Source organism: Nematolebias whitei, chromosome 11 (genome assembly GCF_014905685.2).
Source record: "Nematolebias whitei isolate Nwh7 chromosome 11, NemWhi1, whole genome shotgun sequence".
Classification (NCBI taxonomy): Eukaryota; Metazoa; Chordata; class Actinopteri; order Cyprinodontiformes; family Rivulidae; genus Nematolebias; species Nematolebias whitei.
In genome coordinates, this window is record NC_056508.1 from 46,328,245 (window position 1) to 46,355,388 (window position 27,144).

The 27,144-nt window shown below is 40.6% G+C and overlaps 3 protein-coding genes and 2 non-coding genes across 5 annotated transcripts; all 5 read left to right on the forward strand.

The window, feature by feature from the left end:
• Positions 1-2,969: 2,969 nt before the first annotated feature.
• On the forward strand, positions 2,970-7,405 carry rpl10 (ribosomal protein L10). The gene is made up of 7 exons (XM_037684427.1): positions 2,970-3,006; positions 3,132-3,163; positions 4,204-4,262; positions 5,164-5,271; positions 6,194-6,332; positions 6,416-6,578; positions 6,829-7,405. Exons 2-7 carry the CDS (start codon positions 3,141-3,143, stop codon positions 6,982-6,984), a joined length of 648 nt encoding a protein of 215 aa, XP_037540355.1. The 5' UTR covers positions 2,970-3,006; positions 3,132-3,140; the 3' UTR covers positions 6,985-7,405.
• LOC119417811 lies at positions 4,978-5,110 on the forward strand. Its single transcript, XR_005187162.1, has one exon. It is a non-coding gene; the product is annotated as a small nucleolar RNA SNORA70 (small nucleolar RNA).
• On the forward strand, positions 6,628-6,760 carry LOC119417812. Its single transcript, XR_005187163.1, has one exon. It is a non-coding gene; the product is annotated as a small nucleolar RNA SNORA70 (small nucleolar RNA).
• Positions 7,406-14,084: 6,679 nt separating the features above from the next.
• On the forward strand, positions 14,085-23,002 carry dnase1l1 (deoxyribonuclease I-like 1). Its single transcript, XM_037684553.1, has 8 exons — positions 14,085-14,234; positions 15,491-15,579; positions 17,342-17,431; positions 17,550-17,662; positions 17,747-17,859; positions 18,745-18,902; positions 21,499-21,595; positions 22,859-23,002. The coding sequence occupies exons 1-8, from the start codon at positions 14,085-14,087 to the stop codon at positions 23,000-23,002; spliced, it is 954 nt and encodes a 317-aa protein (XP_037540481.1).
• Positions 23,003-24,628: 1,626 nt separating this feature from the next.
• LOC119417348 (tigger transposable element-derived protein 1-like) lies at positions 24,629-26,910 on the forward strand. Its single transcript, XM_037684554.1, has 2 exons — positions 24,629-26,346; positions 26,907-26,910. The coding sequence occupies exons 1-2, from the start codon at positions 24,629-24,631 to the stop codon at positions 26,908-26,910; spliced, it is 1,722 nt and encodes a 573-aa protein (XP_037540482.1).
• The last annotated feature ends 234 nt before the right edge of the window (positions 26,911-27,144 follow it).

The window sequence follows — 27,144 nt, forward strand, 5'->3', positions numbered from 1 at the left end:
CTTGAGGAACAAATTCACTGTTACTCAACCGGATAAAGAGGAACAACGTAGGAAGAACTGACCTTAAGAGAAATAAGAACATAAACATGGAGAACATGACAACAAACTGAAAATTGATTTTAAAATGTGAAATGGGGGGCCTTGGTTTTCTAACGTATGACCTTCACAAACTGCTCTCTCTCTCTTTCAGGGGTTGGTGACCTTCAAAATAAAATGTCAGAAAACTGGCGTTTTAATTTGAAGTCAACCTCAATGAATAAACCAACAAATCCCTCAAAAACTGTACCTACAGGATCATGTTTCGATGCTGATTAACCAGAAACCTGTCTGGTTCTCTGGGTCTGTTTATTTGGACTACCCTGCGCTGCAGAGTAGGACTGAAAAACAATTTCCAACGTCGTGAAAAGAACAGAGTTTTATGGAATATACCACTGTGATATAAAATAAATTACCTGGATAAGAAGGAGGTGACCTGGAGAAGCTGAAAGGAAGAACTGAGGAACCAAAAGGACCTCGTTTTATCTGAAACACAGAGAAATAAGAACGTTGCGACCAACGTGAGGCCTTCTGGTCGGGCTCAGACGTGCTCATTGATTCTTGTATGGATTAATCAAACAATGAGAACAAATGTTGCTCTCAGTCTTTAGAGTCACGTTTCACTTCAAACCTTTGGTCGGAAAAAGAACATTTCCAAAACTGTCAAACTCTTTTAAGTCACAGCCAAACGTCTTAGTAATAAAACAAACAGTCCGTATCGAAATGGAAAAACTTGCTCTGCTTTTAAGCCTCGTCTTAAACCTGGCGGTTTGTTTCTGTTGGGTTTTAGTGCGAGCGTCTCTCTGTCATCGGTCACCAGAAACAGACACATATTCCAGGACCTTTTTTGGTCCTTGTTCCCTTTCCATTCTGACGCCGTCATCGCCGGCCTTCAGCTCAGAGACAGGAAAACTCTGGTGGGGAATCAGACACAACAGAAACGGGAGATACGGGGGCTGACAGCTGACCTTCGCTTGAAGCTGCGCAGGAATCACAGTCAGAGTTCAAAGTCTTTCCTCGTGAAGAAATCTGCTTTGTGTTTGAGCTGCTTTCCCTTATCAAAGTCTCTTGACACAAATTAAAGTCAAAGACACGTGAGGACATGACGCCTGAGCAGAAACAGCCTTCAGGTGGTCCTTCGCTGCTTTCTGTTTTGATTCATGACGTTACAGAACAAAGTTAGGATTCCTCAGATTTCTAAAACATTTGATCTTCATTTTAAAGGCTTAAGATATGAGATCACTGCTCCCTTTTAAGAATCAGTACAAAAAGGCTAAAAAAAGGAAGAAAACAAGTTTAATAAATGGTATAATACTGGCCCCTAGTGGTCATTTTTCAGAATGCACGTTCAGACTGGCTGCACTGAAATCCATCCATCCTTCCATCCATCCATCCATTATTTTTACCTTCTTCTTCATTTTCGCGTCACTGGTGTCCATATCCAGCAATCATTGTGCGAGTGGCGGGGGACACCCTGGACAGGTCTCCAGTGCCATCACAGGGGACACATAGAGACAAACGAGACAAACAACCATTCACTCTCTCACTCACACCAATCGTTGATCTGAAATGTGTGAGGACAGAAGTCAGACTGGTTTTAATTTTATTTTTTAACACATGAAAGTAAAAGCTAAAACTGTGAGTTCAAGCAGCATCAACACTCAGACATCATCCTCAGATGTTCAACTTCTTGTGATGGACTTGCAACCTGTCCAGGGTGTCCCCCGCCCCTCACACAGTGATTGCTGGACATGGGCACCGGCGACCCCCGTGACCCAAAATGGAAGAAGTGGGTAAAAGATAATGGATGGATGTTCAATTTCTGAAAAAGTGAAACGAAAAACAATTAAATTTAATAAAGTTTTGGGTCCTTGCATGAATATGCTGTTCCTTGTCATATTGTTATGGCTGACTGGAAATTATTAAAAACAAGTTGCTTTCAAAAACACATATTTCACATTTATAATGCCTATTAAATATGGCAAAAGTTGTGCACTTCAAGTTTTATAAACCATGTGCGATTTACAAAACCCCTCATTCATAATTCATAAACAACCTTTAACCCATCCATCCATCCATCCATCCATTCATCCATTCATTATCTTTTACCCACTTTTTCCTTTTCGGGTCCCCGGGGTCACTGGTGCACCTCTAACCTTAAAATCTTAAGATTTTTTTCTTCAAATTACTCCTTTTCATTCAGAACTTTTGTTTGTGTTAACATGTGACATATTTATTTTAAACTGTAAATGAAATAAATAAAATGTAAAAAAAAAAAAAGTATAAGTATTTGCCCTTATGAGATCCCATTAGTGCCAAAAATATGTTTATATGTCGTGTGTATGTAGCGTGTTGTGTATATGTAAGGTGATGTGTTAAGAATGTGTTAATATGTTAGATGCATATGTGTTAAGTAACATATCACCTAACATACCATTTAACATATGCACTTAACATATCACTTTTCACCTTACACAGTACACTACATACACACTTTACATAGACACATAATCATATTTTGGCACTAATTGAACTGTAATAAATAGTTCTATTTTATTCATTTGTGTATGTATGTTTGGATTTTTTTTGGTCAGCTCCTTGAATTTTGGACATTTTAAGTAAGGTTAAGGAATTTTATTTATTTCAATTCGATTAAAAAAAAAAGTTTTTTAATCGTAAATCAGTGCACGTTGCCGTACTTATTTTGAAAAACTCCACTTCCGACTTGGCCTTGTAGTTTTGTTTTGATCAACTACAGTTCCCAGCATTCAATAGAGCAACGCGTTTATTTATTTATTTTTATAAAGTTTGTAGGTACATTTTGACATTTTAAAATGCAAGTTTTGTTATTCATAATACAAAACAAACATCTAAAGGAAATAATAATAAAAATAAACGTGTTTAATAATCAACGTCGGCTCGGTCCTCATGACGAAGCGGAAGTAGTTTCTTCTTCCTTTCCTCCATTCGGTGAGTGCGTGGTGGCAGCGCGATTTTCTCGGCTGTTTGTTAAGCTGATAGATTTAATGTCACAATGCTCTAAATTTACCTTAGACTCAAGTTAAATAACCCATTTTTTGTTTGTTAACTTTCAGATCGTGACCATGGGCCGCCGACCTGCCCGCTGGTGAGTCCCGTAGTTTTAGGACATTTGAGTCCGCCTGAGGAAAATGGCAGCGGCTCGGTGTCCGCTCCATGTGCAGGAGCACCGGCAGGCCTCAGCACAGTTCCACCGTCCGATTAAAACCGAAAACACTTTATCCGATAAACCATTAGTCCTGTTAGATTCTTGTGTTATTTAAAACTGTCATTTTAAAGTTATTCTCCGCACGCTGTGTCAGCTTTTAAGCTAATGTTAGCAGCTAGTCGCTAACGCGTTAGCATTTTGTTCCCAAACTTTACCTCCACATATAAAACGCCCAAATAACAATATTTAGTGTTTTTCTTATGTAATGACAGACGTATTTTTTTTGTTGCCGAAGAACAACAATCTTTCATTTCTTGTAGCCACTTGACTCAACTTGTAAAGTGCAGAAAAGTTGAAAAATCCCCCAAAATTCACAGTTGACATTAAATGAACAATTGTTAATCATGACTTTACACCTCACTATAACACTTCTTTCCAGTGTTTTCAAGGGGAAACTTAGATTTTTTTTATTTTTTCAGGGGAGATAATTGGGTTATTTTTAGGTAAGAAAAGTTAAAACTACAGTTTTTACCACAAGCTGCTGCATTACACAGTACATTCAGAACAAAGATAATAAAAAATACTAAAATTCTAATAGTGATTATATTACAACTTGTTCTTATTTAATGTCCAAATAATTCATTGCACCATTATAAATTGCTGATTGGTATCGAATAATCATGTTGCACTTGGACTCGAATAAGAATTGCATGCAAAAAACAAATGTAAATCTTGTACAGTATTTTATTAAATAACTTGTTTATTTAAAGGAAGTGGATTTTTCATGTATAAAGCACGGTAAAAAGAAATGTCTTTCGGTCTACTTTTGCTTCAGTCAGTTCAGCTCACCTGGATATTAACTGATGAATCTCCATCATCCTGACAGGTTTAAATTTGTTGATAAATGTGAGTTGGTGATTCTTCACAAAAGAAGCGCCGCAGCAGTGAAAGAGACTCAATGAGACTTTTCTCTCTTCCAGTTACCGCTACTGCAAGAACAAGCCTTACCCCAAGTCTCGCTTCTGCAGGGGTGTTCCTGGTGAGATGTTTCAACTTTTCGTCTGCCGCCTTCTCAAAGCTCAGCTTCTGTCAGTCGTGCTGCGGGTTCATCTGACGGCAGCTAAACCCGTCTGTCAGGTTCCCGGTGCAGAAATCTCCGTGTTTTTCCTCTAACTTTAATGTTAATGGTTTTGTTTAGAAGAGATGTCGATCTAACCTACAGTCGTGGTATGACCTGCGCTTCATGAGGCACATTTTGCTTTAAGATGTCTTTTTACATAATTGGGTTTGTTAAAACTTTCTTACTCAAAACATATCCTAATCTTTATTTGACACTTTCTGTGTGTTTGAGCCAAATGAAAGAATTAAAAAGTCTTGTTTTAAGTATAATTGGTGATGCTGCAGCTTTGTACAAACTAGATTGAAGACGGTCTCACAGCCAATAATAAGACTCCGGCTACTGAGCGGACACTCTGCAACATCAGTGAACATTTATTTTCTGTTTATTTTGTACCATAAACTTTGATTCAGCGTCTGTCAAACAGAAACGTTACTCTTATACTTCATGTTATCTTGTTCAGTTTAATGCAGTCTTCTTTTTCTGACAACACTGTAAATAAATAAATCCATCAGTAGTTAATTAAAACGTTTTATTCAGACTGTTTGAAGAGATTAATGAAACCATTATTGTTGTTGTCTATAAAAGGTTTAATTAGCCTGAAAGCGTGTTTTTATAAATTAGCCTGCTGGTTTGCCTGCAGCTTATTAAGCCGACCGGTTTCGCTGCGGTGCGGTTCTGGTGTGCAAAGGCTGCAGACAGCGACTCTTTGGTTGTGTATGTGCTCAGCTGGGAGGTGCTGAGTGCTTCAAGGGACCACTGAGACAGATCTATCAGTTTATTCAAATTGAACTCTGCTAACTGAACTCAAATGTTTTCACAGACCCAAAGATCAGAATCTTTGACTTGGGCAGGAAGAAGGCCAAGGTAGATGAGTTCCCCCTGTGCGCCCACATGGTCTCTGATGAGTACGAGCAGCTGTCCTCAGAAGGTAAGAAGTCCGGTGTCGTATGAAAACTAGAAGTTTAAAATCTTTTTTCCTCTGGTCAGAGTCAAAGTAAGCTGCTGTTGACACCGACGTGTGGATGTTCACTCGTGTCCTGTATTAAAGATAATGTGCAGATGGACTGTCAGTAATCATGTCGGTGCATAAAATTAGCTGTTTATTGTATAGAAGTAACGCTGGTGGTTTTATGCTCAAGTTATTTCCACTGAGCGACAAAACCGCTCCAAACACAAACCACAGATGAACAAACACCAACGAGCAGATGAATCCGATGTCCAGGTTTCTGTTGCTTTCGTCCCGGATGAAAATTTGATCATGTACTTTTCAGGTAAACATAAAGGACATTCCCAAAATAAAAAGCACGTGCCCACTTCTGCATGCATGTTGTAAGGTTTGCAGTAAATTATGTAACAAAAAGTAGTAAAAATGGACCTGAAGTGTTCGTACAAACCTGTTGTTTTCCAACCAGAACGTCTGCTGGAGTTCAAATCCAACTTTTAAATGTCCGGCTTCATGAACCTCTTGAAAACAAGTTGTATAAAATTATCTAGAAACATCTTGAGCCTGCTGGGTGAGCTGTAGAGAAAAACAGCTTTTTAATTTGGGGTGTTTTCTGAGCAGTGGGGGGGGAGCGCAGGAGGCACGAGTGCCCGAGATGCTGACCCTCGTAGACTTGAGGAGGTTCAGGTTCTGCAGAAGCACGTGAACGGTTTTATTCATGTAGCCATTTTAAATGTTTTAGTGCAGTCGCGTCAGATTTGTTGAAACTTGTGGTCACAGTGTTGATGAAACAGTTTTAACATCCTGTCTGTGTTTTGTTACAACATCTGAGTGGAGACTTGTCTTTAAGAAGGAGACGAGGCCAGGCTGTATTCTGTTTTGAAACTGTCGTCTGCTCCTCCTGCAGCTCTGGAAGCGGCTCGTATCTGTGCTAACAAGTACATGGTGAAGACCTGCGGTAAAGATGGCTTCCACATCCGCATGCGTCTGCATCCCTTCCACGTCATCCGCATCAACAAAATGTTGTCCTGCGCCGGAGCCGACAGGTGAGAGGCCCTGGACGGGATCCAGGTTTTTAAAAATGTTCCTCGTTGTTTTCTTTTAATCCAAACTCTTTGGTGTTCCTCAGGCTCCAGACTGGAATGCGTGGTGCTTTTGGGAAACCCCAGGGCACCGTGGCCCGCGTGCGCATCGGTCAGGTGATCATGTCCGTGCGTACCAAGGCCCAGAACAAGGAGCACGTGGTGGAGGCTCTGCGCAGAGCCAAGTTCAAGTTCCCCGGTCGCCAGAAGGTAACCCACCGCTCCACAAGTGGTTGCATGGACACGTCGAGGTTCAGTTCTGCAGCTTCTTAAGCCGACCGGTGTCGCTGCGGTGCGGTTCCGGTGTGCAAAGGCTGCAGACAGCGACTCTTTGGTTGTGTATGTGCTCAGCTGGGAGGTGCTGAGTGCTTCAAGGGACCACTGAGACAGAACTCTCTGGTTTGACAGCTCGTGTTCAGTCTCAGAACCTGCGGTGATGTTCTGTAAATGTTCTCCGCAGATCCACATTTCCAAGAAGTACGGCTTCTCCAAGTTCAACGCCTGCGACTTTGACGACATGATAGCCGAGAAGCGTCTGATTCCTGACGGCTGCGGGGTGAAGTACATCCCCAGCAGAGGTCCTCTGTCCCGCTGGAAGGTCCTGCACGCCAACTGAACCGCCGCAGACCTTCTGTGAGCCGTCGCCAATAAACGTGGATTTGAATACAAACGGATTCCTGGCTACGTTTTATTAAAAACAGTTCAGATTCGTTTAAGGTTTTTAATTAAGACGGAATCAAACAAAACAAATTCAGTTTCTTACACGAAGCATCAAATTGGATGTTTGTTTTTTTTGTTTTTTCAAAATCTCCGGTGGGAACCGTCCGGATTCAGGTCACACATAAGATACAAATCAAATCCTGCACAAGTCTCTAAGTATTTAGATTTTATGGGTTCATGAAGCACCGAGGCTTTTCGTGCAGGTGTGCTGAAAAAGCTTCAGTGATGAGACGTGGACAACTGGAGCTATAGGAACCTCGAGTTGAAGCACTGACCTGGTTTCAATCAGCAAATAAAGTTTAGAGAAGACGGTTAAAGCTTCATGTTTTGTACAAAATTATTACATCTGCATTACAAAAATGTAGACAAGTAGAACAAAGATCTTTTTTAAATGAATGGTTTAGTAAAACACGATGTATGAATGTGTGTCGCTGGACATGTCCAGCTATCGCTGCGGGGACAGGTCTCCAGTCCATCAGAGACGACGAGACGACCAGTCACTCACCTAGGGACGATGGTTACCAGTCACTAACGTGCATGTTTTTTGGTCTGTGAGGAAACGGGAGAAAACGCACGCTGCACGGAGAGAACATGCACACTCCACCCAGAGGGATTTGAACTGGTGACGTTATTCCTGAGAGGCAACAGCTCTGCCAACTGAGCCACCGTGCCGCCTTAACGTGATGTGATTAATGTAAAACTGAAGTTCAGACACCTACAAATACCCATTTAAAAAAAAAAAAAAAAAACATTAAAACGTGAATTGTAGATCCTGGGAAAACTATTTGGTGGAATACGATCAAATAGATCCCAAACCTTTGAAGGCAGTTTACAGAAAATTACTTAATTTAGTAATTTTCTTCCAGCTGCTCCTTCGGGGGTCGCCACAAAGAGCGAACTCTCGTGAAAGTTGTTTTGTGCTGGACCGTGGTGCAGCCTGGACTCGGGCCTGCGGCCTCAGGGTTGCGGGCCTGCAGCACTGACCACCGAGCTACCGCATCCAATTTATTTTTCATAATTCTTTCTCCTCACAGCTCAACACTTTTAGGAATCGATGCATTTTAAAAAGCTCATGTCGCACCAGAACATTCAAATCTAAAACTGATGAGAACACGAAACTTTCTGATCCAACATGAAGCGGTGATGGCGGCGAGCGTTTGTCACGTGACGGACGTGTTTGATACAAGAACAGGACAGTTCTGCTTCAGGACGAGCCACTCGAGCTCTGAAGCCTCGTATCTTCTGCCCGTCACTAATTGAGACGTTGTAGCTGTTTTAACTAACGGTGGTGAAATATAAAAATATATTTAAGTTGTCACCTGAATCTTATTTCCTGTTTGAATCATGCTTGGATTTATTTAAAGAAGCTGTTCTGAAAAATCTCCAGCAGGTCTCGGCTGTTTCCTTTAGTTGGATCTAAAGTTGTCGTTTATAATTGAATGAACTAACGGCTCAGCCACTTCTTGTTTTATCCTGTTTATTACGTCTGTTGTCTTGGAGAAGGGAAACCAAACAAAGATGTGGATTTATTTTTATCATGTCAGGAAATTAAATACCCTGTCAGTCCACCTGACAACAAAGGGGGGCTAGGGGGGACCAATGCCCTCTCCTAAAAACTTGATGCCAGTTTTATCCTGATTCCTGCGCTTTTTTTTTTTTGTGCTTTTTTATTTTTCTCAAGTTATATAAAATTAGAACCCCATGAATATTAAAGACATTGTTTTAGCATAGTTAATGTATAAATAAAATGTAAAAGCTAGTCTCCCTTAATAATGGGAGTTTAAGTTGAACAACAAACGTTGATCAGCTGATGGGAGAAGGAAACCTTCAAATGTGAGACCACGAGCAGTTTGCAAAAGAAGAATTAAACGTCCGCATGAGAGGCGCAGGGAGTTTGTTGGTGGTAGGAAGATTTCTCTTTATCCAAATGTGTGCAGCCAAATAATAATAATTTTGTCCGGCCCGTTTCTGGAGTTTTGCATGAAATTATATGAATGTAGGTTGTGTGTTGTTCCATTACACACAAAAGAATAAACAAAACTTGTAATTACAATAATTTTCTGGGAGAATTTCAGTGGTGCCCATGTTTTCGGCCCTGCCTGTCAGTGGAGCTGCCTGCAGCTGCTGTTTTCAGTCCCACCCACAGGAAACACATAAAGCTGCCCAGCTTTGAGCTCCACACAGAAACTGCTCGAGCAGAAAACTCCCGCCCTGCAGTCCATCCAGCAGCCGGTAAGTTACTCCAGCTCTAACAACTTATAGTAGTGTCTAAACTAAAGATCTACAAGACCTGTATCCTGATCCCTGAAGGTCTGGGAGAGGTTTTTGTTTCTGAGAATGAAAGTCTGAGCAGGAGGAAGAGGAAGAGCTGGACAGAAGAAAAACACTCATTCATCGGAAACTTTGTCTGTTGGAGGCGTTAAAGACACAAGTTTCTACAGGTTTATACCAGGCCTTTAATAAACGGGAGCATGAGACCGACAGGAATGTTACCACACACGTGTTTCTATATCTTTGTGAGGACTATGTTATTGCCTCCCTTTGTGAGGACCATAGCTTCCAGTAGAGCTAAGATATTAAGAACAAACAAACAAAAATCAAACACACACACTTATACCTGTTTCTATAGCTATGTGAGGACTATGTTACCACCAGACTTTGTGGGGACCATGGCATCCAGTTGAAAAAAAAAATAACTACACATACACATATACAGGTTTCTATATCCTTGAGAGGACTGTGTTATCACTGGACTTTGTGAGGACCATGGCTCCCAGTAGAAAAATTATTATCCACACATACACATATACAGGTTTCTATATCCTTGTGAGAACTATGTTATAACTAGACTTTGTGAGGACCATGGCTCCCAGTAGAAAAATAATTATCCACACATACACATATACAGGTTTCTATATCCTTGTGAGAACTATGTTATAACTAGACTTTGTGAGGACCATGGCTCCCAGTAGATCTAAAAAGATATTAAAAACAAACAAAAATCAAACACACACACACATGTTTCTATAGCTATGTGAGGACTGTTACCACTAGACTTTGTGAGGACCATGGCATCCAGTAAGAAAAAAATTAACCACACATGCACATATACAGGTTTCTATACCTTGAGAGGACTGTGTTATCACTGGACTTTGTGAGGACCATGGCATCCAGTAGAAAAAACATTAACCACACATATACAGGTTTATATATCCTTGTGAGAACTATGTTATAACTAGACTTTATGAGGACCATGGCGTCCAGTAAGAAAAAAATTAACCACACATACACATATACAGGTTTCTATACCCTTGAGAGGACTGTGTTATCACTGGACTTTGTGAGGACCATGGCTTCCAGTAGAAAAAACATTAACCACATATATACAGGTTTCTATATCCATGTGAGAACTATGTTATAACTAAACTTTGTGAGGACCATGGCTTCCACTAGAGCTAGAAAGATATTAAGGAAAAAAAAATCAAACACACACACACACACACACACACACACACACACAGTGTAAGTTTTATAATTAACCACAGATGGCAAACAGATTCATAATTCCAGCTGCAGGTTGTGGATTTTCCTGTGATTGTTTTCACACCAGCTCTTGTTTTCTTTCTTTCTTTGCTATTTCTGGTGAGATTTTCAGAGCAGACCTCTGCCACATATTTGGGGGGGGGGGTGGTGGCCCAGAGGTTAGAAAAGGTAGGCCTGTGATCAGAAGGTCACTGGATCAACTCCCTGAACTGACAACATCAAAATGTGGGTAAGAAAGGTGAAACACCCACACCTGCCTCCACCCTCATTTGCCCCAATCTGGGTCCTTGAGCAAGGCCCTTAACTCCATCTGCTCCGCTGGGTGGCCTGGATGCAGCTCTCTGCTCCACACACAGGGCTGTGGTAGCTCGGTGGTCTGTGGTTGAGTCAGGAAGGGCATCCGGTGTAAAAACTGTTGCCAGGTCTTTGTCGCGTTGGTTCACTGTGACGACTCCTGAAGGGAGCAGCTGAAAGAACAAAAAACCTCTGTCACATATTTCTGTTTTAAAAACATTTTAATTTACTTAGAAATTAAACTAATCCCGTCACATTAGAGCTCGGTCAGCTGCTTCCTCTCTCCATCTTAAATTATTTTAATGACTCGTTTATATCTTTTACCTTCAAAACTGAGAATCCAACACGTCCTGCAGTTTTATTAAATTTCAAACATTTTACTCTTTTTGTTTTCATGAAATTTGACTTGAATTTAGCTTCTTTAAATGCGATATACCATATAAGTTAAATGATTTTTGCATAAAAGCGGTTTTAAAGCGAAACAAACGGCTCTGTTGTCAAAACTAGACCAAAAGCCAAAAATCAAAGAAAGTTGCTCCTTTTGTCCTCGTTGTTTTAATCTTATTTGAGCTCAGTTCAAACAAATGAAGCAATGTTTTAGAACAGATAAATTATTCAGTTTCCTGCCATCAGAAGATGAAATCATTAGTGTTTGTCTGTATCTGAGCTGTGCAGATTAACACCAAACTGCAGCCGACATAAGAAAACTTTTGTACCTGAAGGTAATTTAATCAGTTTGTGCTTTTTACAAACATTTCTCTAATCCAGCTGAAATCAGTCTGGTTTGGCATTTTAATCTCATTAAAAATGATGTCATCTGTAAATAAGTGTTTAAATGAGAATAAAACTGGTTGACTTAAAGAAAAATGGGTCTGTTTGTCACAACCGCAGGAAAAAGTTTATAATACAAAATTTAAAACATAAATCAAGCTCTTTGAACCCCACATATAAAAATAAAAATACTTTTAAGCCCCAGAATATTTAGTTTTGTGCTTTTTTTAAATAAACAAAGCTCTGTTTGTGTTAGTCTTTCCAAAATAAGTCAGGTTTAGTTCTGACTGATGTGGCAACAAGAGTCTTTTTATTTCACAATGAATAAAAGGTCATTATAAATGCTGCTCATGTATTTGTCCAATTTAAAATCAGACAAACTTGATGTTAAGCAGCATCTGCTGTTTTTACTTTAACCTCTCAGCTCACCAGATAAAATCTGACAAGAAAGAACTTTATTTTGTGTATTTGGGATCATTTTTAAATAGTTGTTGCTTCTGTTCGCCGACTTTTCTCTGTAAATTTATCTCCTTCCTGCAGCAGCGGCCCATAAAAACAGATAAAGCTGCTGTTTATCTGCTGCTTTAAAGCTAAACAAGAGCAGTTTCTTTCACCAAAAACCTATTGGAACCTAAACTTAACCATGTATCGATCAGCTGAGCTTAAATCTGAAACTTCTCACCAATAAATGCAGGAAGTTACTTAAACCGGAAGAGACAAAGGTGTTAAATTGTTTTTACCTGACACTCATCAACTAATCTGTTGGAGACGATAGATTACCACCAGAAGTTTATTACTGGAGCTTAAATCTTTGAAGAAAGGCAAAACAAATGAGAAGTTATTCCTTCAGGATCACAAAGTTCCTTATAGAATAAAAATAAAGATTAACGGCGTGTCGGCCACGATGAGTCCCAAACTCTTTCCTTTACTTAATCGTTTCAGACTGTCAGGAACAGAAAGAGGAAACGGATTATTCAGTTCTTTCAGGCAACATCCCCAAGAAAACACCAAACAGCTGAATTTCTGTTCTGTGGTTCATGTTTCATTTCCCAGTTCGAGAGCTCTCTCAACTCAGAACTGGAGACTGTGAAGCTCTGTCATGTAGAACCCCATGCAGACTCTGGAGGGTCTTTGGGGTCTTTGCTGGCCTGGATGATTTGGTCGGGTGTGTAAAGGTGTGAATTAGAATGAAACTGCCTGGAAATCAAGCTTAATGCTTCATTATACAAACAGTGGCGTGTCTAGAGTGTTGTCGTTGGGGGGGGGGGGGGGAAAACCACTGAAATCTTGGGGTGGCACCAAAATCAAAAGCAGAATAGAATTTCAGATTTGTGTTGTCATCTGCTGGTTATTTGATAAATATATGGCAATACAGGAGTCGCAGAATCATCCTCTGGTATACACAGATCTATTTTTATTTAGTTAGTTATTATGTTTTGAGAAAAGCACAGTCTCTACTCAACTTAACTTGAAGTTTGTCCACATCTAAATTTATATTTATAAAAAATGTTCTGCCTCTAACCTCCTGAGACGTCCATCCTAATGTTGAGGACATTGGGTTTAAACTATTTTTAGAGGGACTAGATTAGAAATGAGGAATGTGCACCAAACAAAAATGTGGGACTTCAGAGGACACACATGGCCAAGAGGGGCTAGTGGTGGGGTGGGGGTGGGGGCACCAATTTTTTTAGGGATGGCTATAAAAGGTAAAATAATTTTCAAGGCTCTAAACATCCTAGTTCTGCTGGAGTTTGTCTTAATTGCTTAGAGACGCTAGTCGAGAGTTGATCCGAGTTTTCTTCAAGTGGTTTCCCTTTGCCACTCTCTCATTAAGCTCAGACTGGTGATGAACTCTGGCAACAGTCGCTGTATGCTCAGTCTCTCCCATTTCATCTGCTTGTAACTCCTTCAGAGTGGTCACAGGTGTCTTGTGGACTCTCTCATGATTTCTTTCTTGCACGGTCACTCAGTTTGTAGAGAAAGCTTGCTCTTGGTAGATTTACACGTGTTCCATACACCTCCAATTTCTCCTGGGGATGTTTAGAGCCTAGGCCTAGCCACAGAGACTGTGAGTGATCGTTTGTCTCTATGTGTCCCTGTGATGGACTGGAGAGACCTGTCCAGGGTGTCCCTCACCTCTCACATTGTGACTGCTCACCTTGACACTTGTGACCCTGAAAGGAGGAAGAGGGTAAATAGAATAGATGGATGATATGGTGTTGCATAATTTTTTCATCACCCCAAAGGTCACAAATCAAGGTCAAAGTTAATATGAGGTCTTTGCTTTACCATTGCTATAGATTGGTGTTTAGTAGTTTGTCGACGAGTGTGTAATGTGCCGTGTGTGCTACTCTTATTTATTAGAACTGTGTCTTCTGCTTTTAGGGCATGAAGACCGTCTCGCTCCTCTTCCTCTCCTTCCTCCTGGGCGTGAGTGATGTTCAGGGGGGGTCAGAGTTCAGGATATGTGCTTTCAACCTTCATCACTTTGGAGACTCAAAGGCCAAGAAGAGCGATGTCATGCTAACTCTGGCCAGAGTAAGAATATTAACAGTTTACTGTTTTTATTAGCAGATGCAGAGAAAGATCAGCAGCTCGCTCAGAAGAGAAATGTTTTAAAATAAAACGTCTGCATCGATGACAACATGATGTGACTCTCAGAGGATCATCCAGGCTTGATGTGAAGACAGAATGGACTAGTTTTGTTTCAAAATGTATTCAGAGCAATCAGAGTTTATGTCTTAAACATAACATTTTCTTCTTTTAGCTTCACAATAAGAGAAACAAACTGAGTTCAGTGATTAAACATCTGCATGATCACGACATGATAAGTAATATTGACATAGATATATAAATTTTTCTTTTAGATTACTTACCTAAATTATTTAATTACTAACTTTAACGAGGTGTTTTAAAAGTAGCATTAATATCAAGTTATTTAAATTCCGATTGTAATATCATACGTCCCTAAATATTACCTTATACTTAAACTTGTAATGAAATCTTTAGTCAGAGTCAGAGTTTCTTTATTGTCATTCGCACCTTATGTGGTACATGTGGTGGAGCAAAATTATGTCCACAGGGTCCCAGTTACATCCAACAATAAAATGTATAAGAAAAACAGTAATAACATCTAAGATATGAACTAAGATAAACATCAACTAAACATACACTAAGCACTCATAACATAAAACATTGAACATCAGCACAAATATGAACATGAGTCTGTGAGCAGATGTGCACGCATGAACACATCAACATTGAAACAGATCAGCAGCAACATGAAACAGATCAGCAGCAACATGATATGGTTTTTCACAGTGATTATTCTGGTTAGAGATTCATGAGTCTAACAGCCTCAGGGTAGAAGCTGTTCCTCAGTCTAGTGGTTCTACACTTAATGCTCCTTAACCTCCTTCCTGAGGGGAGTGGGGCAAAAAGTGTGTGTGCTGGGTGAGTGTGGTCCTTCATGATGCAGGTGGCCCTCTTCCTGCATCTGGAGGTGTAGATGTCTGTGATGGTGGGGAGACTGACTCCGACAGATTTCTGTGCAGCCTTTTAATCTTTAGTCAATATTTTTGTGATTTTTATGTTTTCTTTATATTAAAGTCATCATGAGAGTGGCTCCTTCTGTATTACTGTATGACAATAAAGGTTTTCTTATGTTAAAAAATGGGTTTGAGGTCCAAAACATTTTCGTTGCACCATCACAAGTAGCTACAGGAATAGGAACACATCAATATTCCACTCAGCAGGCTGAGATCTTCACCTCATCGTGCTGTTTTGTGTTTCAGATCATCACTCGCTGCGACATTTGTTTGCTTCAGGAGGTGAGAGACGCCAAGAACACAGCTGTACAACAGCTGCTTCAAACAATTAAAAGGTTTGTTTATTCACACAAACATACTGCTGTATGGATGGCACCACCTTGTGGGCTTTCTCTGTCTGTGCACCCTTGTGTGTCTCATTTAATCCTGATTAATTTCTCCTTTGTCTGGTCCCAGCTGTTTGTAAATATGTCCTGTCCTGTTTGTGTCTATAAGTCTGTCTGTGAGTCTTGTCCTTTGTCGCGTCATCGCTGGGTATTGTTCTGTTCTGTCCTGCCGGCCTGATCTGATTCCCTGTTTTTTTTTAAGTTGCTGCCACATCAGCCTTTTTGGTTTATTATTATCATTAAAGAGTATTTATTTTTGTAAATCCTGGAGTCCTGACTTTTCCCTGCATTAATGGGTTCACTCCTGCCCTGCTCTGTCAGAAACCCTGACAACTGTGATGTTTCCATCAACTGAGACTCTACAACACATCACTGACTTGTTGGAGGTTTCTAATTTCCAGTGTGTAACAGTTAATGTTCTCGTAAAAGTGCGACAGGATATGCAGAATTACTGTTGAACTTATGTAGATCAGCACCCGAGTCGCAACCGGAAAATCTTGGTAACAAACCATTTTTGTCTGTGAATTTACCCACCACTACCACACACAAATAATGGGTCATAAATCAAGACCAAGAGAACTTTTGTTCTCTAAAATGTCTCTGAATCCTTTTGTTGTTGAGAACAGTTCTTCTGGGAGGACTCTAGTCACATGTCACAGGATCGCTGAGAGACATAGTCTGTCCAGGGTGTCCTGGGTCTTCCCTGTGGTCTCTTCCCAGTTGGACATGCCCAGAGCGCCTCCCTAAGGAGGCGTCCAGGGTCCATCCTGACCGGATGTTCGAACCTCCTCAGCGGTCTCCTGTAGATGTAGAAGAGCAGCAGCTCTACTCAGAGTCTCTCCTGGAGAACTGAACTTCTCACCAGATCTCTTAAGGGAGAGTCCAGCTACCCTGGAGGAAACTGATGGGTGTCTGGATATTATAGGTCATTAAGACAAACCTGCTCTTGTCCTTTCTTGATTTTAGCCCTCCTGCTGTCCTTGGGTCAAAACGATCTCTGATACCTCAGTTTTAAGACCGAGACCTCGGGGTTATTTTAATCCAAGAACAGCAGGAGGGTTAAGGGTTATTTAAGGGTTTATTAGTTAGTTAAGAGTTTATTTAATTTCCCTTATGGGATTAATAAAGTATTTTTGAATTGAATTATGTTGAAGTGTGGCTTTAGTGGAATGTAACCAGTGGTGCCATCAAGTGAGGCTAAGGGGGGCAATAGTCACTATTTTAAATGTACAGGGCCCCCACAAGCCAGACAGTCTTATGTACATAATATTTTTATGAATATTACTTTCAGAGAAGAGAGTAATGACTGCTGTTCTCAGTTATGGCAACTATAAAATAAAAAAAAAATAAAAAAAAACAAGACCCTGACTCATGGCTCCCGTCCTGCAGGATTTTTCACACAGTCTAGATAAGACAACTGTTTCATAAGATTTTTATGGCGTTTGGTTCCACCCATTAAAAAAACTTCTGAAGGTACTCCCTCTACACCTAGCATGCTACAATAATGGGTAAATTATTACCAAATCATCTACTGCTGCTGGTGATGTTACACCAGTTTATACATGAACTTAAAGCGTTAGATCCATCTCGTGTTCGGGATGCCAGGCCAGGTCTCACCTTGCTCCTCAAGCACTAATGAGCTCCAACAGACTCCAGGTCTTGACGGCAATAGTTGCACCCACCTGTCTGTCTTTATCTGTTTTTTAATCAGCTATGATGGTGACCACAAGTACGAAATGGTGGCCAGTGGGAGGCTGGGCAGGTCCGATACGTACCAGGAACAGTACGTGTTTATTTACAGGTGAGCTGAACTGTTTGATCCACCAGAACTGGTTAAAACTGCTCACATGCACATGATGAGCATGCATCAAGATACACATGCAATAATAATTATGTTCTGTTTGTCTGGCTGTGTTCAGGTCGGACACAGTAATGGTCACAGATCAGTATCAGTACCCAGACGATCTACCAGGAGATGAAGACGCTTTCTCCAGAGAGCCTTTTGTTGTTCGCTTCAAAGCCCCAAGGACAAGTCAGTTTTTAGACTCCCATATCAACATAATGAAAACGCTCTCCATATTCTCCCTAATAATTCATCATTTCCATTTGATTTTAGTTATAAAGGACTTTGTCCTCATTCCTCAACACACAACTCCAACCAACACCACCAAAGAGCTCGACGCTCTGTATGACGTTCTGCAAAAAGTGAGGGAGATGTGGAAAGTTGAGGTAAAAGAAAACGTTTATGCAAAGTATCTGTGTTGAAGAACTCAGAGTCCATCACCAAGATTTAAACGGGAGGATTCAGGTTTATTTACTAATAAAAGTACAACAAATGGCACAGTAAATGCCCATCGACAAACTATTGTACAGCAATCTATAGGAATGGCCCAGCCAAAGACCTTGTATAACATTTGACCCTGATTTGTGACCTTGACTTTGAAGCTGGGGTGATGAAAGTATTTGAAATACTGGTACTCCCTTTAGTGATGATGCATACATGTATGAAGTTTTGTTAAATTATCTTTAGCAGATCAGACTATGGGCGGGACAAAAGAATGGTTACAGACACTGAATATACCGTCCTTGTAAGAATAAGAGATTTTGTTTTAAAGCTTGACCTTCAAATCCTCGTTCATGCATTGTATTCCTGTTGACTAGATTACTGTAATGAATTACTTCAAGGTCTGCCAAAAAAAAAAAATTTGACAACTCCAGCTGGTCCAAAATGCTGCTGCTAGAGTCTTAAAGGCCAAACAAATCTCAGCATTTAACTCTGATTCTTCATTCACTCCACTGGTTCTCAGTTTCTTACAGAATACCCAAAATATTTCTTCTTGTCCATAAATCACTAAACAGCTTGGCTCCACAGTACTTAACAAACCATCTTATACATTACGAGCTGCCCAGACCTATTTGTAGCTCTAAAGCAAAGTGAGCAAACTCTAAAAGATCCTGTAAATCTTCTTCTTCTTTCAGCGTATTAAAAGATTCTGTAAATAAGAAGTATTAAAGTTAGCATGACTTTCTTTGATACCACGAGAAAAACTTTGAGATTAGTCAGCCTGGTCTTTAAATCTGACTAACTGGGATCATCTCTGTGTGTGAGAGCAGAATGTGATGCTTCTCGGGGACTTTAACGCCGACTGCGGCTACCTCGCCAAGAAGAACAGGAAGAACGTGCGCCTGATCACAGACCCCAACCTCTATTGGCTCGTACCAGAAAACAGTGACAGCACCGTCAAACAGAGCACTTCCTGCTCCTACGACAGGTGAGTTGAACTAAAACACCTGATTTCAACAAACATTCAGGAGTTTTTGAGAAAACTCTTGAAGTAGCTCAGAGGATCTTAAGTTACCACCACAGTCTGAAGCTTATATCTTCTCATCATGGGCATGAATGTCACGTTACATACCATCAAAATGATACTCATCGTCTCAAATACGTCCTCTCAGTCACCTGATGTTAATAGGTGCTGATGCTTATTAACACCTATTAATGCTTATAACACTTATTAACGCTTATTAACACCTATTAATGCTTATAACACTTATTAATGCTTATTAACACCTATTAATGCTTATTAACACCTATTAATGCTTATAACATTTATTAACGCTTATTAACACCTATTAATGCTTACAACACTTATTAACGCTTATTAGCACCTATTAATGCTTATTAATGCTTATTAACACCTAATAACGTATAGGTGGATTGAGCACAGGGCGACATGGTGGCACAATTGGTAGAGCTGTTGCCTCTCAGCAAGAAGATCACCAGTTCAAATCCTGGTCCTGGTCCTTTCTGGGTGGAGTTTGCAGTTTACAGTGACAGCTGAACATGGGCACCAGTGACCCCCGTGACCCAAAAAGGAAGAAGCGGGTAAAGATATTGGCTGGCTGGCTGGCTGGCTGGCTGGCTGGCTGGCTGGCTGGCTGGCTGGCTGGCTGGCTGGATGGATGGATGGATGGATGGATGGATGGATGGATGGATGGATGGATGGATGGATGGATGGATGGATGGATGGATGGATGGATGGATGGATTGAGCACAACTCAGAACAATGTAAAATCTGTGAAGAACTTGGTTCAGATGTTTAGGAACCACCAAGACTCAAGTAGCCCCGATCTCAACCCCAAGAAGAAGCTGAGCTGTCAGGTTTCAGCCAGAATTAAACCAGAAGCGTCTCCTTTGTCTCGTTGATGGAGACAAAACACCTCAGTGGGAGTGTATGGGTAAATTTGACCCCGTTAGAGAAAATCCAGTGATTTCCAACTTGTTTTTAAACATCATTATAATTTTGTGTCCTCTAATTATTCCACCCGAGACAAAGAACGGTTCAAACCAATCCAAGCCCAAGATGACTGACGTTCAGTCTCGTGATGGAGAATGAAACATCTGCCTTGTGTTGCGTTTTTGTTATTTTTATGGTAAATATGGTCACTTAATGCTGAGGATTTAAATAATGTTGAGTCACAGTGGTATATGAGAGGACGTGCCGTTTGTTCTGATGTGTTTTACAGAAACCTTAAAACTAGACGTTGTTGTTTATGAAGAAGTGCCCCCTGTGGGGTGGATGAATTTATTTCAAATTTTAAAAATAATTTTTTATTTCACACAGACGAGTCAAACATAAAACACTGACTAAACTTGCTAAAAACAACTGATCTGTTGTTCCTTTTGATTGCTCAGGAATATATTTTATTATTTTGCTGCCATGACAACCAGGGGTCTGCAACGTGCGGCTCCAGGGCCACATGTGGCCCTTTGGTCTCTCTGCAGGGACAGTTTTAATCAACCATATCACCGAAATAAATACTTCTATATTCCTAACTCTAGTTTTTTAGCGTTAGGCTGACGTTTTGCAGTTTTCTGCAAATATTTAATGAAATCTGACAGAATTAATAAAAACACAAGAAGCAAAATAAACTGATCGGTTCAAGATGGTAGATTACTAACCACCTCTTTACGTCAACTCACAGCCATACAGGCTCGTCTTTCTCTGAAATATACCAGCAGTATCAATGTTTTTTAACATCCATCCATTTGTTATCTTTACCAGCTCCTTCCTTTAACACGTTTAGGAAAGATGGAGGAAAATAAAGTGCAGGTTTACACACCTGTGGCTAAAACATGGAGACGATAAGACTTTCCTTTAATTAAAACTACGGTAAATAAAAATTAAAATGCAGAATGTGTCTCGGACTTTATAAGAAGAAATTCAAAGGTCCAACAAGTCGGCCTAAAGGTTTGTTCATCTTAATCATTTAAGTTATTTCAAAATTGCTCATTAATTTCCCACAAATATATAAAAAAAACACACAAAGACTTGCAGAGTTCAGGGTTTAAATGTTGTTTAAAAATATATATTTCCATCTAAAACTAAATAAAAGTAGTTCTTTTCCTTTTGTCCTAACGTAAAACTGGTGATACATGTCAACAATTTAATACAAATCTTTTGTTTTATAGTGTAACCAACTAAAAGTTTACATTTTATGGTGTTTATTCAGCCCTCGGTGAGTTTCAGTACATTTTGCTGTTTTGAAACAATTTAATTTTGTGGTAGAAATTAAACTAAATCTAACTTTATCCTGCTTTAAATGATGAAATTAGCTTTTTAACAGTAGATTTGTGGCTCAAGCTGTTCTAATCCAGCTTGTTTTAGTTTTTTTTTTTTTTAAGTTTTGGGCACACAGACAGTTCAGACAGTGATGGATGAGGCGCAGTTTCTTTAAAAACGATTTGTGTGCGTTTAAGACTTTGTTTAATTGTTCTGTTTATGGTTGATGTTTAATAAAAAGTATATTTTTATTTCACGTTTGAAATCTTTTGTTTGTGGTTTTTTTTTCCTGTTTTTCCGACAGGATCGTTGTGCACGGAGAGACGTTTAACAGAGCGGTTGTTCCCTCTTCTGCCCAGCCGTTTAATTTCCAACAGGAATTCAAACTGACCGAGGAGCAGGTAACGCATCCAGAGAGTAAACAAATAAACAAACAAACAAACAAACCACAGCTGAGAACAGGCAACAGACAGAAACATTTAATGCAACTAAAGATTTAGACAAAGGTGTGCGTGTGTGTGTCTTTGTTTATGTTACCTTGTAAGACCCATTTTTCCATTTTATACTACAATGTGAGGACCGCCTGCTCCTTATGGGGCCCAAAACCAGGTCCCCATAAGCTTAAAGTGTCATTGGTGTGTTAGGGGTTAGGTTTAGGACTAAGGTGCAGATTCAGGATGGGTTAAGTTTAGGGTTAGGTATGTACTGGTAATGGTTAGGTTTAGTTATCTACTGGTAATTCATTCAACCTTTATTTGTATAGGTTAGTTTCATTGAGCTTCGAGGACTCATTTAAGAGAGAGCTGTTTTAAACAAAGAGCACAGATGAGGTACAAACAGTAGACAATCATGTAAAAAACATGCCCTGCGATCATAAAGAAGAGGATGCCTACCTGAGAACGACATCTTTATTAGAGCGTAATTTAAATGTGGCAGACGAGCTTGTCAGAATGTGATGGTGCATGTGGAATATTGTGTTTCTGACCTGTTGTTGATGTCCCACAGAGTGAAATCACTCTGCGCTCTATCGAGATGGTTATGTTTAGGGTCAGTCTATAGAAATTAATGAAAAATGAATGGAAGTCAAGCAAAATCCCTGTAAAGATACAAAGACAGACGTGTGTGTGTGTGTGATCCATTAGTGTTCAGAGTATGTGTTAGAGATCACTCTCAGCTACTACCATACCACATTTCAGCTCAGTATCTGTAAAACTTACTGAGCTGGACCATTTTTTATACAGTATGTTGGCTAACGTTGATTAGCTGTGGCAGCCATCTTGACATGTCTTGAATTGATCCAATGATTTTCTGTCGTCGTTAAAATAATCTGAAGTCTCATTCAGTGCAAATAAACCAATCTTTGTTTAAAACTTTTTATTTATGTATATAGAGAAACTATCAGTTTCCATATCTGTAACAGAAATGCTGAATATGTATTTATTATCAGTTTTTCCATCATACTTATGATTAGAGACTGCAACAGTTTTATTTTTAATTCATGTCACATGTGAAACTGAACTCAGAATTGGTGTTTGAGTGTTAACCCTGCAGGTGTTTTGGGTTCATTTGAGCGTTTTTGTTGATCATTATGATGTAATTTATTTAAATTGGGATGAGAAGACCTTGGTCTCCAGACGTTAATGTTGGTTCTGGTTTTGATCCAGGCGCTGGACATCAGCGATCATTACCCGGTGGAGGTCCTGCTGAGGGTCGCTGGCTCCAGGTTTTTACCCGGAGGAGCTCCGTTTACAACACACACTCCTCTGTTTGCCTTCATCCCCCTCATCCTCCATGAATTGTTGTGGTAAATTAATAATAAACCATTGAACGTCTCAGATTGAGAGTCATCTCAGGATGTTGGACCTCATGAGTCGATGGACTGATTCTGACACGTGGAGTCCAAGTCACCACCCACCTGACCCGACTGCTGGACCTTCTCCATCCTCCAGAGGAGCTCATCAACGCTGAGTCAGAGTGGATCTGTTGAAGCACGTTCAGGTTTCTAATATTTTTGACAATAACTGTGTTAAAATATGTTTCTGAGAAGTTCAAGAGTTCAAATTGAACTGAATCACCTGCTGTAAATATTTATTACATTACAAAGATATGCTAAATGTGGTAAACATAAAACAAATTATTATAATCTTAATATAACCCCAAAACAAAAAAATGAATTGTTTTTCTATCTCGTTTTTGCAAATTTGTTTTTTATTTGTAAAACAGCAGCTTATTTTCTTGTTTTCACAAAGTTAAAATATCTGCCCAATAAAGAATACATCATTGATTCCCTTTAATGTTTATATGAAAACATGAAATGTGGCTTGTGAGTTGACACAGAACTAACTTTGATCATCACTTTTTATTATTCTATTCCTGTTTTAAATTTTACCCTTCCATTTTATCATTGTATTGTATTATATAATTGTGTAAAGCACTTTGGTCCTGTTGGGTGCATAAAGTGCTCTATAAATAAAGTTGGTATGGTATGGTATGGTATCACTTTCAGCAGTTTGTCCCTCTTAGAGACCTTTCTCTGCTGCTGTCATCTTTATTCCTCTAGAGGAATAAAAAATTATACCTGGATTATTGAGCATGAACTTTGGTGTTTTGAAACTTTGGCATGGCTGCCTTAGAGAAGTTGACAGGGGAGAGGACGGGCCTTGGAGGCCATCTTATCACTAGCAAACTGGTTTTCTTCCACTCTGGGAGTGAGCTGTTTGTGGGATTCAGTTTGGTATGGTGGCTCCTCAGATAGAAGAAGTCCTTTGGATGAAGGACAAAATGTCTCAGCAACAAAAGAAACCCTCCAGATGACCTGACAGAACATTGCTGGATTTATATATATATATATATATATATATATATATATATATATATATATATACAGTATGTATGTCATCCATCCATTATCTTTACCTGCACCTTCCTTTTCGAGTCGTGGGGGTCACTGGTGCCCATATCCAGCTATCACTGTGTGAGAGGTGGGGACACCTGGACAGGTTTCCAGTCCATCACAGGGACACTAGATAAACGACCATTCTGTCTCTCATCTAGGGACAATTTAGAGTTACCAATCAATCTAACATGCATGTTTTTGGTCTGTGGGAAGAAATTGGAGTACCCGGACAAAACCCACAGTGACATTTTTAGTAGTGATGTCAGTAAAGTAAAAGATCAAATTATTTTTTATCTTGAAAAATACAAACTTAATAGAGATAATTTAGTTTAATTAAGTTGATTTTACAGCTTTAGTTTTTATATTGTTCATCTCTAGTCCAGTAGGTGGCGGTAAAGCACCTTCACAGTTGGTCTGCCAACCGCCAGAAAACATAAGAAGAAGAAGAAAAAGCAGCCGTAGAAGAAGAAGAAAGATGGCGTCCAAACGTTCGGAGTGTTTTAAAATTTCAGGCTGCGAACCGAAGCGCCGGCGAAAGATGCTTAGCATAAAAGAGAAGGTTGAGCTTCTGGACATGCTGAAAGAAGGGAGAACCTGCGCGTACGTTGGCCGCCATTACAGGATCAACGAATCTACGGTTCGCTCCATCAAGAAGGAGGAGAAGAACATCCGGTCCACGGCGGCAGTAACTTTCCACGCCACCGCGAAGAGGGTCGTTACTTCACGCAACAGGACGATTGTGAAGATGGAATCTGCGTTATCCGTGTGGATTAATGATTGTCGTAAAAAGAACATCGCGCTGGATTCAGTTATCATCCGGACAAAGGCCAAACAACTTTACGATCGTCTGGCGGCAAAAAGGTACGTTCAAAATGGCGATGAGGAGGAGGAGGCTGGAGCGGGACCTTCGAGTGCTTCGACCACCGGACCAACCCCGTTCAGTGCCAGCAAGGGCTGGTTCGACAAATTTCAGAAACGCTTTGGACTTAAGAGCGTGTGTCTGCACGGAGAGGCTGCTGCTGCCTCCGCAGGAGCCGAGGAGTACGTGAGCACGTTCACAGACGTCATGGAGGAGGTGGGCTACAGCCCCGAGCAAGTGTTCAACATGGACGGAACCAGCTTGTTTTGGAGACGGATCCCTTCTCACACTTTCATGAAAGAAGAAGCCAAAGAGCGGCTAACTTTGATCATGTGCGGGAACGCTGCGGGCTTTATGATCAAGCCAGGACTTATTTATAAGTCCAAAAACCCTCCAGCCCTAAAAAACATAAGCAAGAGTTCGCTGCCTGTTCACTGGATGTACAACTCCAAGGCCTGGTTGACGAAAGTCCTCACCACCAGCTGGTTCCACAACTGCTTTATCCCGGAGGTGAAGCTGTATCTGGCAGAGAAAGGCATGGAGTTCAAGGTTGTTCTTCTGCTAACCGACAACGCTGGAGGCCATGCTAAAGATCTGGAGTATGAGGGGGTCCAGGTGGAGTTCTTGCCCCCGAACACAACATTGCACATTCAGCCCATGGATCAAGGCATTATCCGAGCTTTTAAGGCGCTTTACACAAGAAACACTCTGCAAAACGTTGCTGAAGCCATGGACACGGATGAAAACTTCTCGCTACAGGCGTACTGGCAGAACTACACAATAGCATCGTGTCTACAAAATATTCAGAAGTCCATAAACGAAATAAAGAGTGAGACTTTGAATGCCTGCTGGAAGAAATTGTGGCCAGAGGTGGTCCACGATCACAAGGGACTGACTGCTGACGAAATCCATCGCTCTGAAATTGACAAGGCTGTGAAGCTGGCAAAAACACTGGGAGGAGAGGGCTTCATGGACATGACCGCTGAGGACGTGAATGATCTGATCGACGTGCATGCTCAACTGTTGACGGACGAAGACCTGGAGGAACTTATACAGTCGTCAAGCGAAGAGGAGGAGGAACAAGGTGAACTTGTTGAAGAGGAGGAGGAAAAAGACGAACAACTTGTTGAGGAGGAGGGACAAGACAAACGACTTGTTGAAGAGGAGGAGGAGGAGGAGGTCGGCCTAACACTCGATCATCTTGCAACCGCAGCCAGAATGGCCAGAGAACTTCAGCAAGTGATCGAAGAATGGGACCCCAATATGGTTCGTTCGCTGCGGTTCTCAAATGCAATCGACAGTGCCATGTCACCTTACAACATCATCCTCGCTCAGAAGCAGAACAAGCAGCGCCAGGAGGAACGCCCCGTAACTAAGTTCATCACTCGAAGACAGAGGTCTGTTAGGCAAACATCTGCAGCAGAAGTAAAAGTTAAAGAAGAACCTGAGCATGTGGTGCCTATAGAAGAGTTGTAAATGCTCTTCTTGGCTGTGTAGTATACATCTTCATCACCGTCACCAGTACTTCACAGCTAATTCATCTTCTTCACGTCATCAGTGCTGCACAGCCAAGAAGAGCTGTACATGCTCTTCTTGGCTGTGCAGCCCACATTCATATCATCTTCATCAGTACTTCATCAGTGCTGCACAGCTAAATCATCACTGGACAGCTAATTCTTCATCTTCACTGGTGAGTACCTATTTGAAAATGTTATTGTTTAAAAGGTTTAAGAGTTTAGAACATTGCTAAGAACATCTCGAGAGTGTGGGAAGGGTTTATAAAACCTTAAAATATATAAATATATAGCGTTCCTGCTTTGCGGTTTTTCACTTATCGTGGGTGTGTCTGGAACGTAACCCCCACGATAAACGAGGGACTAGTGTAAACACCTACAGAAGCTGCATGCCGGTACTTTGACGGACTGTGGCTCCTGCAGCTCATGTTTGCGTCCCGCAGGTGACCGGTGTGTTCAGGAGCCCCGAACAAGCGCCTCCTCCAGATTCCACTTTGGTGATTGTCCTGAAACATCAGCTTGTGTTACGCAACACATTCATCAGTTCTTGTGGACTCTGTGCCGGTCCGTTGTGGTGAAGAGGGAGTTGAGCTGCAAGACGAAGCTCTGCTTACCAGTCTGACTTAGGACTTCAGCGTGGATTATTGTAGGTGAGAGACAAACGTTCTTCACAGATACTCT

Bases quoted from the DNA above. Each gene is read 5' to 3' on its own strand.
- rpl10 (XM_037684427.1), top strand. From the start codon at position 3,141: ATGGGCCGCCGACCTGCCCGCTG. The intron at 3,164-4,203 runs GTGAGTCCCGTA...TCTCTCTTCCAG, and splicing joins GGCCGCCGACCTGCCCGCTG to TTACCGCTACTGCAAGAACA. The intron at 6,579-6,828 runs GTAACCCACCGC...TGTTCTCCGCAG, and splicing joins AGTTCCCCGGTCGCCAGAAG to ATCCACATTTCCAAGAAGTA.
- dnase1l1 (XM_037684553.1), top strand. From the start codon at position 14,085: ATGAAGACCGTCTCGCTCCTCTTCCTCTCCTTCCTCCTGGGCGTGAGT. The intron at 14,235-15,490 runs GTAAGAATATTA...TTTGTGTTTCAG, and splicing joins TCATGCTAACTCTGGCCAGA to ATCATCACTCGCTGCGACAT. The intron at 17,663-17,746 runs GTCAGTTTTTAG...ATTTGATTTTAG, and splicing joins CTTCAAAGCCCCAAGGACAA to TTATAAAGGACTTTGTCCTC.
- LOC119417348 (XM_037684554.1), top strand. From the start codon at position 24,629: ATGCTTAGCATAAAAGAGAAGGTTGAGCTTCTGGACATGCTGAAAGAA.